Raw genomic sequence first — 12585 nt, 5'->3', positions numbered from 1 at the left:
ATGGGATAAAGCTCCAGTTATGATCACAAGGTGTTTCACTGCTGCTTTTTCTCATTTGAAACAATAGTACTTCTTTAGGGAGGCTGTGTGCTGAAGGTCTATAAATATTTATTTGTTGTTTTTTTCTGATTGTTAATGTGTACATGTTGTTGAATATACAGAATACTTCTGTGTACTGAACATTCTTGTGGTCATGTGTGTGCTGCTCTGGTGCCATATGCTGCCTCCAGTCAGCGAGGGAGGACAGCTGGTAAACAGAGAGCAGGAGAAAAGAGACTCGGAGCATGCAGGAGCTGAAAGAATGACATAAAATAATATTTTATCACTGACGACAGCATTAAAGAGGTAATCAGCAGTTGGTTGTTTCTTGTTCTATTAGTCTAATTGATACCTGCTATGCACTACCTGCCATTACACTTCATTATCTACAGTGCTTTTGTTGGTGTTGGTGGTAATTAATCGTAATGTGCCAATTTGTCTGTATTATGGGCTTTAACTGAATAAGCTACACTTTTCCGCCCATGCTAATAGACTATCCACTCAGTGCTGAGTGATTCTGCTTTTCAATTTCCTGTCCATAAAAAGCCATTTAGAGTTCAGCTGAAAGCTGTTTAATGCAGCCTACTAACAATAAGTCAACTAACACACTTTAAGCTGCTATTCAGGGTGTCTGCCTGTATATCTGTAAGTAATCGGTCTTTAAAGGTATCGCACATTTAAATTATGGTGACTTAACATATTCAAGCTGTTATTATAGGATGATGGATATGAGACAATTTATCTGGATGTGAACAGGAGGGAGTTGTGATGCTGTAGTCATGAAAAGTCTAGCTTGGCAAGACAGCCCTTCAACAGGCTGAGGGAAACGAAAGATTCATTCTAAACGTGACACCACGTGAGCAGAGAGGCACATGGAAAAGAACACCAACATTTAACTTCCCTTTTCTGGGAGGTGAAATGGTTAATGGACTGCACTTATAGAGCGCCTTTCTTCTTACCACTCAAGGCGCTTTACACTGCATGTCAGCATTCACCCTTTCACTTACACATCTGTACAATAATCAAGTGCTGTGCAAGGCCACTAATCAGCTCATCATACACACACTCACACACCTTAGGCTTTGCCTTTGGACGGAGTTCAGGGTTCAGTATCTTGCCCAAGGATACTACAAATGCAGACAGAAGGAGAAGGAGTGTTCTGCTTGAAGGTGTGCCCACTTTACCTCTGAGTCACAGCCACCTTAAAACATTGTGAGAGAAATTAGTAGACGAGCACTAAGTGAGTATTTGTGTAGTATTGGTTTAGCATTACTCGAGGAAACAGTAGCAGCTGTAATGGTGTTCAAATGGATGAACACAAAAAAGTACTACAGCCATGATTTAACTACGGTACACAGTATGCGTACAAGTTTTTAAGAAACAGTTATACACATAACAGTGACCATAACATTATGACCACTGACAGGTGAATTGAATAATATTGATTATCTTGTTACAATGGCACATTTTGTCCTCGAAGTTGATGTGTTAGAAGCAGATAAAATGGGATGTGGATGGCCGGGTGCGTGTGCGTAGCTTACCTGGGGAAGACATGGCACAAGGATGCACTGTGAGAAGAAGGCAAGCCGGCGGAGGCAATGTAATGCTTTGGGCAGTGTTGTGCTGGGAAACCTTGGGTCCTGCCATTCATGTGGATGCTACTTTGACACGTACCACCTACCTAAACATTGTTGCAGACCAAGTACACCCCTTCATGGAAACGGTATTCCCTAAAGGCAGATCTTAATCCAATCGAGCATCTATTGGATGTGCTGGACAAACAGGTCCGATCCATGGAGGCCCCACCTGACAACTTACAGGACTTAAAGTCGAGGTGAAATGAAAAATGTAATTTAAATCCTTTTAGATCATATCCCTGGTAATATTGTGCATCTATTTTGACAATATAGGCCAGAAAACCCATTTCTTCATATTCTTATATCAAAATCTGATCATTTTTTTCGTCCTGTAAAACAAAATATCGCGCGTGCTTACGTAAGCTAGAACTAACCAATTTCAGAGGTCTAGTGGAGTCCACTAGACTAGTCTACACATAGACTTAAAAGTAAATTCCAAAGTAACCACAAGATGTTTATCAAAGTCTTATTTAACTTTCCAAAAACAACCTGCCTCAATTTCTACTTTTAACAGGAAACACACAGAAGCACAAGAACAAGTTCGTCTCAAAAGCTTTAAGAGTTACGGAAAAAACTATCCAAGAGCAGTCTTCCTCCGGCGCCGACTCCTCATTTGTAACCCTAAAAATAAAGGAACATAACTGTTCGTCTTCCTGCCCCTCTCCTTAGCGCTGTAACTCTGTACCAGTTGTGCTCTCTATCCACTTCCTGTTCACTCTGAAGGCTTCGACCAGGTGTCTGACCCCCCCCCGATATGTCTTCTTCAAACACTCTGTACTCACTATAAATACCTTCTCTTCCTCCTGAGACACCACACACACACACACACACACACACACACATACACACACACACACACACACACACACACACACACACGCACACACGCACACACACACACTGATGGTATGTAACTGAATAGAATAAAATAGAAGCCTTGAAGTTAGAATTCAAAAAATGCTCTTCCTATCAAAAAAGCGAGATTGCTGCTCTCCACCCGACTAGAAGAAAGCACTTGTAGCACTGCACGCACAAAAAATACACACACATATGCACCCACACGCTCACACACGCTCACACACACACAGAAGCTAATAAACCAGTTCTATTGAGTACCAAGAGGGTCAGTGGTAATAATGGCTGGCTGCTCTTGACTCCTTCCCTCTCTCTCTCTCTGTCCTTTCTTTTCCCTCCTCTCTAAATTCAATTCTCTTTTCAATGTGAAAACCTTTCCCCTCACCTCTCCTCCACCGCTCTCTCTCTCTTCTTTTTATTTTTCATCTCAATTCCCTGTTCAGCCGGTGAAGCTTTATTTCAGCTTAGGCCTGTGTTATTTGGTTGCAGTGGCTCTTGACACGGCGCGGCGGACTCAGGTTAATATATTTTGCAGCGTTTGGACTTCGTATTAATCAAAGGAAAGAGGCTGAAAATAAAAGTCTTGGTCAGGTTTAACAGTTTGGGACACGTCTGTGTGTCCTTGTCCTTCTCATTTTTGCTTCCATGAATCATACCTCAATCATTTTCTTTTTGTTGGCGCTTTCTTTCACCTATTTTGCGATGAACTCAAAGAACTTCAAAATAAAAGAATCAAAGCATCTTTTAATTTGAAATTGGCTGTAATGTATCATCGCCTTCCAAGCACATAATGAACACAATAATACAGATACAAAAATAAGAACAAATGCAGAAACTACATGTATATTATTGCATCACATTGGCTTTGCATTCTTATTATTAATAGGAGCAACATGTAGACATTTCTTGCTTCAGGCCTGTAACAGTATTTCAGTATTTCATGAGTAAAACCTGACTGCTGAAAATAACCTGAAGACATTAAACCTCCATCTTTAAAACCTCTCTTAAAGCTGATCTTTAAACCCTTCATTTCATATCTGTTGATATTTGCTTTGGCTGTGTTGCCCTCTGGCTCTTGTGTGCATATCTAAGAGTTAATATGTTATATATGTGATGTAAGCGCCTGTTTAATATGAATTATACAACAGGTACCTTCAGCCAGGCACCGGTGTGAATATTGGCAGCTATTTTAGATTTAGTCTTAGTCTAGTTTTAGTCGACTACAGCTCTAAACATTTCAGTCCATAAAAAGTCATCACATTTTAGTCACAGCGTTTTCCCTCTTGAGAAAATATGACACCCCCTCCAGTCGTCTGCTTCTCGTTTTCATCTGTTTGCTTCAGGTAAAATCAAAGCTTTAAATTTCAGCAGATCATCTGTACAGTAAAAGAACGATGAAGACACAACATCTAAAGATTACTTTTCATCATCGCTTCTCATTCAAACAGTCTGACTGAAGCAGACAGCCATTGGTCGCTCCTTTTTGTGCCGAAGAAGCGTCACATGACGCGTAAAACGCCCCTTTTTCTGTGAGCGCGCACAGAGCCTGAAGCAGAAAGCCTGGGAAAGTTCTCAACCACCTTTGTGGCACCTGCTATCTCCAACCAGGTTACCCAGTTACAGGAATGAATTGCAGATTACACGCACAGCGGGGGAAATATCATGGAGTGTGACTGACTGACAGCCCACCACTAACATTTTAGTCCTGTCTCGGCTCGTTGACGAAAAAAAAACATGTTGTGTCGTCTGAGTTTGTATTATCAACGATCTATTTTTATCTCATCTTCGTCATGGAAAAAAGATCGTTAACGAAATGAACACTGCAAGTGTCAGGCACTTTCACAGCTGATAACTCCCATAACTCAGGTCAGGGCGGCTGTAGCTCAGTGGTTAGGAAGGTCGGAGGTTCGATCCCCAGCTCCCTCAGGCTACATGTCGAAGTGTCCTTGGGCAAGACACTGAACCACAAATTGCTCCCGGTGGCATAGCCAGAAATGAATGTGATAACTGATTGACAGTTGGGCACTTTAGGTAGCAGCCTCTCCATCAGTGTATGAATGTGTGTGTGAACTGGTGAATGTGACATGTAGTGTAAAACCAGCTTTGAGTGGTCACAAAGACTAGAAAAGTGCTATATAAGTACACTCCATCTACCATAACTCCTCGGATAGATTAGCTTTATAGCTTGTGTATTTGGTGGTGATTGAATATCGGTTTGCTTGCTCTAATATAATGAGACCTGCTGTCATTAGCGATCTTGTATGTGGAGATCAGTTTATACTAGTCTGATCGTCTCTTTCCTGCTAAAATGTTTTCCTTTGTTGATAGATACAAATGATAGAAAACCAGGTGTGTAACAGAATATTACTTGCAGACCTGGAAGCTGAGAAAAACAGCATTTTAAGGATTATTTGCTACATGAAAGCAGAGACATGAAAACTGTATTTTCAAAAGGGATTATAGCACTACTTTCCTTTGAAAAAGCTCTGACGCAGTATTATCCCAAACTGAAACGTGTAGCCAGAGAATGACAATAACAGGGTGACATTTTGTTACTACAGCTTGAAAGCACACCAGGAGGGAAGGTGACATATTGTTGAAGACCATTTGTGTAAAAGTACAGCATTATTCAAATCACACTGATGGCAGCCGTTTTTAGAACAAGGAGACACGTGCAGGAAATTTTCTGCAGTCAGTTTAAGCCCCGTCACTTTAAAGTAAATGTCTTTTTGATGCTACCGCTAGAGGTCGCTAAAGCTTGAAATGAAAGAAATAATAAGACATTTATGTTACAATTTGATTACTTACTTAATACAAATAATTCCAACACATCCTCCATATATAAACTGTTACAGACTTGTTTTCAGTCAGCAGATCATATATTTAGTCAGTCCAGTGTGAATCAGCATTTTAACACCATCTCTGCGTCTCTCTGCTGCCTCCTAGATGTTCAAACGGATACTACGGCCAGCCCACGGTGCCAGGCAGCTACTGCCAGCCTTGCGATTGCCATGACAACCTGGACCTCTCCATACCTGGCAGCTGCGATCCGATAACAGGCCGGTGTATGCGCTGTCGCCAAGGGTACGGCGGGCCAGCTTGTGACAGTTGCGCTGAAGGTTATTATGGAGACGCAGTCACAGCGAAAAACTGCCAACGTAAGTAATTTGATCACAAAATAAATGTTTATGTAGCAGCAGCTTTGATTTGTTGCTGTGGTTATAGTCAATGGTGAAAGCTACAGTTAGTCCATGAAACAAAAAATAATAATCATGGATGTAATACATTTATTAAAAACATGGAAAAGTACTAAGTTGAACATGTAAGTAATCAAACAAAGAAATGCCCAACTCAATACATTCAGTGATTCAGCTCATACAGCCTTCCTTGGCCTGGTATGACCTGTGGGTTATGGCGGCTAATGTTAGCAAGCTTCTGATACATGTTGCAGTGTAGATGAGATTATTGAGTTAATGTCCTGACTTTATTATTCTTCGCATTTTTGCTGTTGTTAACCTGCATTTATTTTTAAAGGGGGCTTATTATGCTAATTTCAAGCTTCAGATTTCACTCTGTGATACCTGTGGAGTAGCTTAGCATAATTTACAGTTAAAAAACTCATACAGCCTCTGCCTTAAACAACTCAGTCAGCTCGGTCCCTTTAAGAAACCCCGCCCCTACAAGCCCACTTTCTTCTGATTGGCCAGCTCTCCGAAGCCTGCTGAGGCTGCACTTTGTGACATCACAGAGTGAAACCTGGAGTTCACAGCAGCCTGCAGACTGAGCTGAGAAAACCTGGAGGATTACTCCAACATACTTTCACCTACAGATTTGAAACTTCAGCCACTTTTAGTCTGAACATCCAACATTGTAGCATTATATATGTCTTAAAATGTGAAACAGCGTAATACCCCCTCTTTAAGGCCTTAGTGGTTGGGTTTGAGCAAAAGTAGGCCTGCTTTAAAGTTCATCTTGATGATGCCTTTTGTACATTTCCCAAATATGAGTTTCGTTATCACAGTAATCATCTTATTTAAGAGTTTAATAAGGGGATGAAACCCTTTAAAGAGTATAGGTTTAAAACTTGTGTTAATAGTGTTTAAACTCCCTGCTTACCGACCCCCGTATACTGTGTAAAATGGTGCTAAAGCAGCGTTTTGATTGAACCGATTTGTCTGTATAGGGTCTATACAGTCCAGCTGCTGTAATCTGATTAAAAAAGAATCTTAGAAATAGACAGTTGCGGAGAAAACATTATCTACTTTTCAAAAAAATCTATATTAAAAAAGCCAATATTGCCGCCTCAGATTCCCAGCAGGGGTGTTACACTGAAGAGAAGCATTTCCTCTGTGAAACTCAATTTTAGCTAAATGATATGTTTTAATCCTTTCACTAAAACATTGAGTAGATAGCACACCATCTGGAGTGTGTGCATGTGTGTGTGTGTGTGTGTGTGTGTGTGACTGTGCATCGACGAGCAGCTGTGCTAGTAGGAGGTGTGATGTCGTAGCGGCCTACTGACTGCCAGCTGTGTTTAAATGTGAGGGAAAAAAACTCTACCTGTAAAAAAGAGGAGGGGGAGAGACCGAAAAACAGAGAGAAAGAGAGAGATGGCAGCAAATACAGACGTACAGATGGCACTTGTTTGTGAAAATCTTCATTAAAAAACCTGTACTGTTGACAAAAACAGCGCCGAGGCAGGAAGATAGACAGACAGGAGAGAAAGAGACAGGCAAGGCCAATAAACAGACAGATAAAACCATCAGACACGCGCAGAAGCAGGGAGACAGGCGGACGGGGGGTATTAATGTGTATTTGATAGCTCATTGTTCTGTAGTTGTTTCCCCTCTCCACCCAGCTAAATGGTTATTGATTAATCAGCCTGATCTATTGCTCTCCTACAGTGCTGATCGGCTGCTCGTGTCTGGGAGTTGGAGGGTTGCTATCGATCCTGTGCGAATGACCACCAAGAATTATTAAAACACAACAACTCTCTGCTTCTGTCAGTCCATCTCGCCCTCCCTCTCTCTCTCTGTCTCTGCCTCGCTCGCCCTATTGCTTCCAGCCTTGATGAATTTTATCGAGTGAAGCAGCAGAGTTCAGGCCGAGTCCATTTGCGCACTATTAGACTGTAAAATCTTTTACTTTTTCTTTTGATGACAGAGTTCTCTTCTGTGGCCACTTTTTTCCGCAGCCATTTTGCCTCCCTGTAATAGCGCTTTGGTTTAATTCAGTGGGAAGAATGGAAAATAGTTTGATTTTACAGGCAAACTTGGCCACAAAGCAATTTGTCTGAGGAACAAATTCAAGAAAATGAACTCCTCCGACCATCCCTCACACGGTGGGGAAGTCGTTTGCCGGTTGTTGAAAAGTGAACTGCGCTGCCACACATTTGTCCAATCACTGGAACAAAGAAAGTGGAAGTAACTCAATAATGTAATTATACTTCCTGTGTTTCTGACACTTAATGAAAGATACTTCATATGGCAGATCAATAATCTCTTTGGGGATTGTGGGAAACCTCACACTTCCAGTTGTACCACTCTTAATGGACTGTCCAGTGCACTCTTTAGTGCCGAGGCCCTGACTTTTCATGGGACTGATCCTGGTTTGGTGGAGCCAGAAGACAATATATTTGGATGAGAGGTATTGAATGCATCGCCTCTATCCTCGTTGAAAGGTTGCCGTGGTAACAACTTGTCACTTACAAGGTAGCCAAGCCCTAAAGCATGACCTGCTTTATCATCAATCTATAGCAGCCATTCCCTAACCTGAGAACGTCATGGCGCACTTTCAAACGCAAAAATATTCTTTGACCCACCAAAACATATTTGTCCCTAAGTAATGCAGTGCAAATATTTAATCAATCTATTTACAAGTAACAATTAGGCAATAAAATAAGTGCAAGAAGTAGACTGTAAATGTTCTTATCGTTCTCTCTCTGCGGCCCACCTGCAGTACCTTCACTGCCCACAAGAGGGCCCCACACTTTGGGAATCACTGACAATAAATTAAGGCACTTATAAACTGACTTTAAAGTAATAATCTCAAAGATTTTCATGTAAATAAATGTCTGTTAAGTCACTATCTATCACCGAATGAGGTAACAATGGTGATTGAGCCTATGGCCCACTGATGAAAGCCTTTGCATTTGCAGTATAAAGTATTATTACGGTCTGCGTGTCTGGTGTGACATTCAAGGAAAAAATCACAAGCGGCGCCCAGTTAGTGACACGTTAGTGACGCGTTTCCCATCACCCAGCAGTGGTTGGTCTGTCAGAGAGAGTAGGCGGAGCTAAGCGGCTCCTTTTCCGCTCTCTGCAAGTGTTACGAGTAAACAGTAATCTACTATGGCTGAACAAACAAAGAAAAGATGGATGACTACAGATACAACTTCAAAAATAAGTGAAAATCCAAAGAAAAAGAAACAAACTCGACGCTCAGATGAAGCAAACAGTCTGAAAAGGAAAGTGACCATCAGAGAGGAAAATCAAGAGTTACAACCGGAGCCAACCGTGGACGTCACACATGCAGCACTGTCTGGATATCTGGGAAGTGTGCTCCTGCAATTACCGTTGATCACCATAGGTGCCGCCAAAGAGAACAAAACTGAGAGAATTGAGATTATCACTTAAAACAAGTAATTTAGACCATAAACTCCTTAGGAAAATATTTACCGAGAAGTCTTATTTTTATTTGCCTTTTATGGGTTTATTGAGAGTGAGAGGACAGTGGATGGTGTTGAAAACAGGGGAGGAGAGAGTGGGGATGACACACAAGAAAGGGGCCGAGGGTGGGAGTTGAACCCGGGGTCGCCGTGTGTAAATTTGGCCTCTGAGCTAAACCGGTGCCCCGACCTTTGCTTCAGTTTTTAAACTAAGAATCTACGTCTTATGTACAGTATATGTTCTGCATGTTCTAAACAAATAAAAACATCCCTACCCTTCCTTTAATTGTTCGTAGTCATTGCCAAAATGAAACCCACAAACACGAGACATTTGACACAACTCACGTTAAATTACATCACACAAAAGCTACTTGATGCTACAGTGGAGAAACAAACATAAACCAAGCATGTTATTGATGTTTGAATTCATTTATTACACAATGCTCCAGCCCTGTATTATCTTCCCTCAAGGCCTCTGAACGCCTCATCTCATCAGCATTCTTAGAAAAGAAAATTCCCTCACCTTCAGTAAAGACTCAATTTGCACCGGGTATGTACTGTATGTAAAGCTAATAGATAGTAGAACATGTTAACGTCTCGCCTACGCACCATTATAGTGCTCGGGGATGCACAGTAGCTCCTCCTGCTGCCTGTTTGTACGACAGATTGCCTGGTAACAGAACATAATGTATTTCAACTTACAAAGCGTCGTCATCTTCAGCATCAAGGCCAGAACAGGAAGTAAAAAAACACAACAAAAAGCAACATTTTATCCCACAACAAGGCTCGCATTGTAGCGACTGACAGAACGGAGTCCAGATGGTCCCCGAAGGGTGAAGCTAGAGGGGCGAGAGACTGTGTGTGTGTGTGTGTTTGAGAGAGAGAGAGTGTGAAACAGAGAGGGGCGTATGTGTGCATGTTTTCTTGTATGTTAAATCAGGCGTGTGTGTGTGTGTGTGTGTGCATCTGCATGTGTGGGAGGGCATGCGTGCCTTTCTGCAATTGCGTGTAAAGCAGAAATCAATGTATAGTATAATGTGTGCATATTTCTGTGTGTGTGTTTGTGTGTTAGACATCTGCTGTACCCCACTCTCTCTCTCTCTCTCTCCCTGTCGCTCAGTTTCCCATCCCACACTCAGGTCTGTCCGTCTGTCTCTTTTACATCTAACCGCAGAGAAAGGCAGGAGGTAAAAAAAAAAAAACTACAAGTCCGCGTGTGTCTATGTGCTGCTAATTTCTTGAGAAAGATGTATCTGTGCGTGTTTGTGTGTGTAAGTGTGTGTGTGCGTCTGACAGCCCATCCACCAGATGGGAGCTGTGATGTTCAGGCTTTTAATTGTATATCTAATGGGTTGATTGGCGTGTGTGGGTGTCTCTCTTTTTCCCTGGTAGGCATTAAACACAAGTTAAATAAAGTTGAAGTTGTACAAAGTATCACAGACAAAGAGAGGGAGATTGTGTCGTTTATGGGAATGGGGTTTGATGATTTTGTAGCTCACCCATTCAGAGAGCACACACACACACACACACACACACAGGACAGGGGCCGTGACCTGAATATTACGAACCGGATGCCAGAGGAATGAAGCCCAGGCAGAGATGAGAATTTTTGTATTTCGGAGAATGTTGTGCCAGGACAAAGAGGGGACGAATGACAAAGAAAAATCAAGGCAAACTGCTTTGTTTGACTGTGAAATAGGCTGGTTCAATAATGTTTTACAGAGCAGTGTACCTTGACTTTCCTCTTCTGTGGACATTTGTTCAACAGGTGCGCCTTCTTTACCTTTCATCATTGTTAGATTCAAATAGCTCACCCTTTGTTTTCAATTTCAAAAGCTGTTTGTATCTGGTTGAAATTCTGTCCTTGTTGAGGGATTCTCGGCTCATTTTATTTCTGTTGTTGGGTTATCTGCCCGTCCGTCCATCCAGCCTTCTGAGCGTGATATTTCCAGATCTTGTGAAGGGAGAAATTTGTCCTACCTGGACTACAATAAGGTCTCAGGTAGACTTTATATTTATTTATTTCTTTTAAAAGAGACCATTGTCAAGGTTTAGGGTTTAAACAAACGTTTGAGGACCCAGATGCAGACTGAAATAAGTATTTATTTAAACTAAAAGGCAGAAGGCGAAACAAAAGGCTTACTGATATGAAGAATCCAAGGGGGGCGGGCAAACAAAATCCAATGGCAAAAAAATGTCCAACAAAAGGGGCAATAAGTAATCCAAATAAATCAGAAGGTGAAAAAATCCACACAGGGAACACTGAGACCACTGAGAAATAACACGATGCAATGACATGGACAGACGACAACGAACTAGCACCGAGACAAGGGAAGACAAAGACTAAATACACTGGGGAGGTGAGGCTAATCAGACACAGGTGAGACAATCAAGGGGCAGGTGAAAACAATCAGGGCAAGGCACAGAATCAAACAAGCGGGAAACACAAAGGCAGGAAGTGGACCAACACGAGAGACAAGGTGACAAAGTAAAACAGGAAATGATCTAACCAAAAAGACAAGTGAAATACTTAACAAGACTAAATAATGACAAGAACACAGAATAAACTAAATACAAAACTAAACGATGAGAACTCATGACAAGGGACAAAGTGACAAGGTAAATCAAGATATAATAACACCGAAATACAAGACAAAACCAGAACTAAACCAGAAACTCATGACAACCATGTATAATATTAAACATGAATGTTACCTGAGTTAACTTAAAGCTCCTGTGAGGAACATTTTGTATGGCGGAAGATTTCCCGATTTTCAGTCCTTTCTCAGGTTTGATTCTGTGGTCAGGAACGAGCATGAAAGCTGGCCTGACTGAGTGTTTCATTCTGTTCTTCTTCACTTTATAAGTCAAGTAAGAAATGTATAAGAGTTTGTAAAGCTGTCTGACAGCCCTCAATGCCTCCTCGTTGCTGCTTAGGAAAAATCAATGCCATGCATGTTGGTTCATCAGACTGGACCTTGGCATTCACAGGGTGGCCCTAAAGCTACACAATGCCAGCCAAGGCAATTTCAACACATCTTTGGAAATGTTGCCAACAAAGAAAACTTGAATTAAAGCTGCTGTGAGGAACTTTTGGTTTAGACAAGGCCGTACCTCTTAACTCTTTATTGATGGTCAAGACTGAATGGATGAACGAGATTCCCACTGGCCCTAGCTACTATCTCACGAAACCACAGCCAAGGAAACGGGCTTGAATCAGTGGGGAAAGATGGTTTTTAGATTTTGATGGTCAAAGGTCAAAAGGTCAAGGTCACTGTAACCCCTTAAAACACTTTTCTGCTCATAACTTAAGAATTCATACACAAACTGTCACACCATTTCATACCAATGTCTAAGTAATTACATTTCTTACCCTAAAGGTCAAAG

At 41.6% G+C, this 12585-nt stretch overlaps 1 protein-coding gene across 1 annotated transcript in view; it reads left to right on the top strand.

Annotated features, from left to right (window-relative positions):
• The window catches only part of lama2 (laminin, alpha 2), a 197083-nt gene that overhangs the window by 77546 nt on the left and 106952 nt on the right, over positions 1-12585 (top strand). Inside the window, exon 21 of the mRNA XM_069657561.1 lies at positions 5478-5689. Within this exon, the coding sequence (XP_069513662.1) occupies positions 5478-5689 (212 nt within the window). The remainder of the gene's footprint in view (positions 1-5477; positions 5690-12585) is intronic.

This window comes from Semicossyphus pulcher, unplaced genomic scaffold (genome assembly GCF_022749685.1).
Source record: "Semicossyphus pulcher isolate SPU_LCO1_2020_fin unplaced genomic scaffold, fSemPul1.0.p SCAF_11, whole genome shotgun sequence".
Lineage (NCBI taxonomy): Eukaryota > Metazoa > Chordata > Actinopteri > Labriformes > Labridae > Semicossyphus > Semicossyphus pulcher.
Note: the sequence above shows the minus strand (reverse complement) of the source record. Positions and strands in the feature narration are given on the sequence as shown.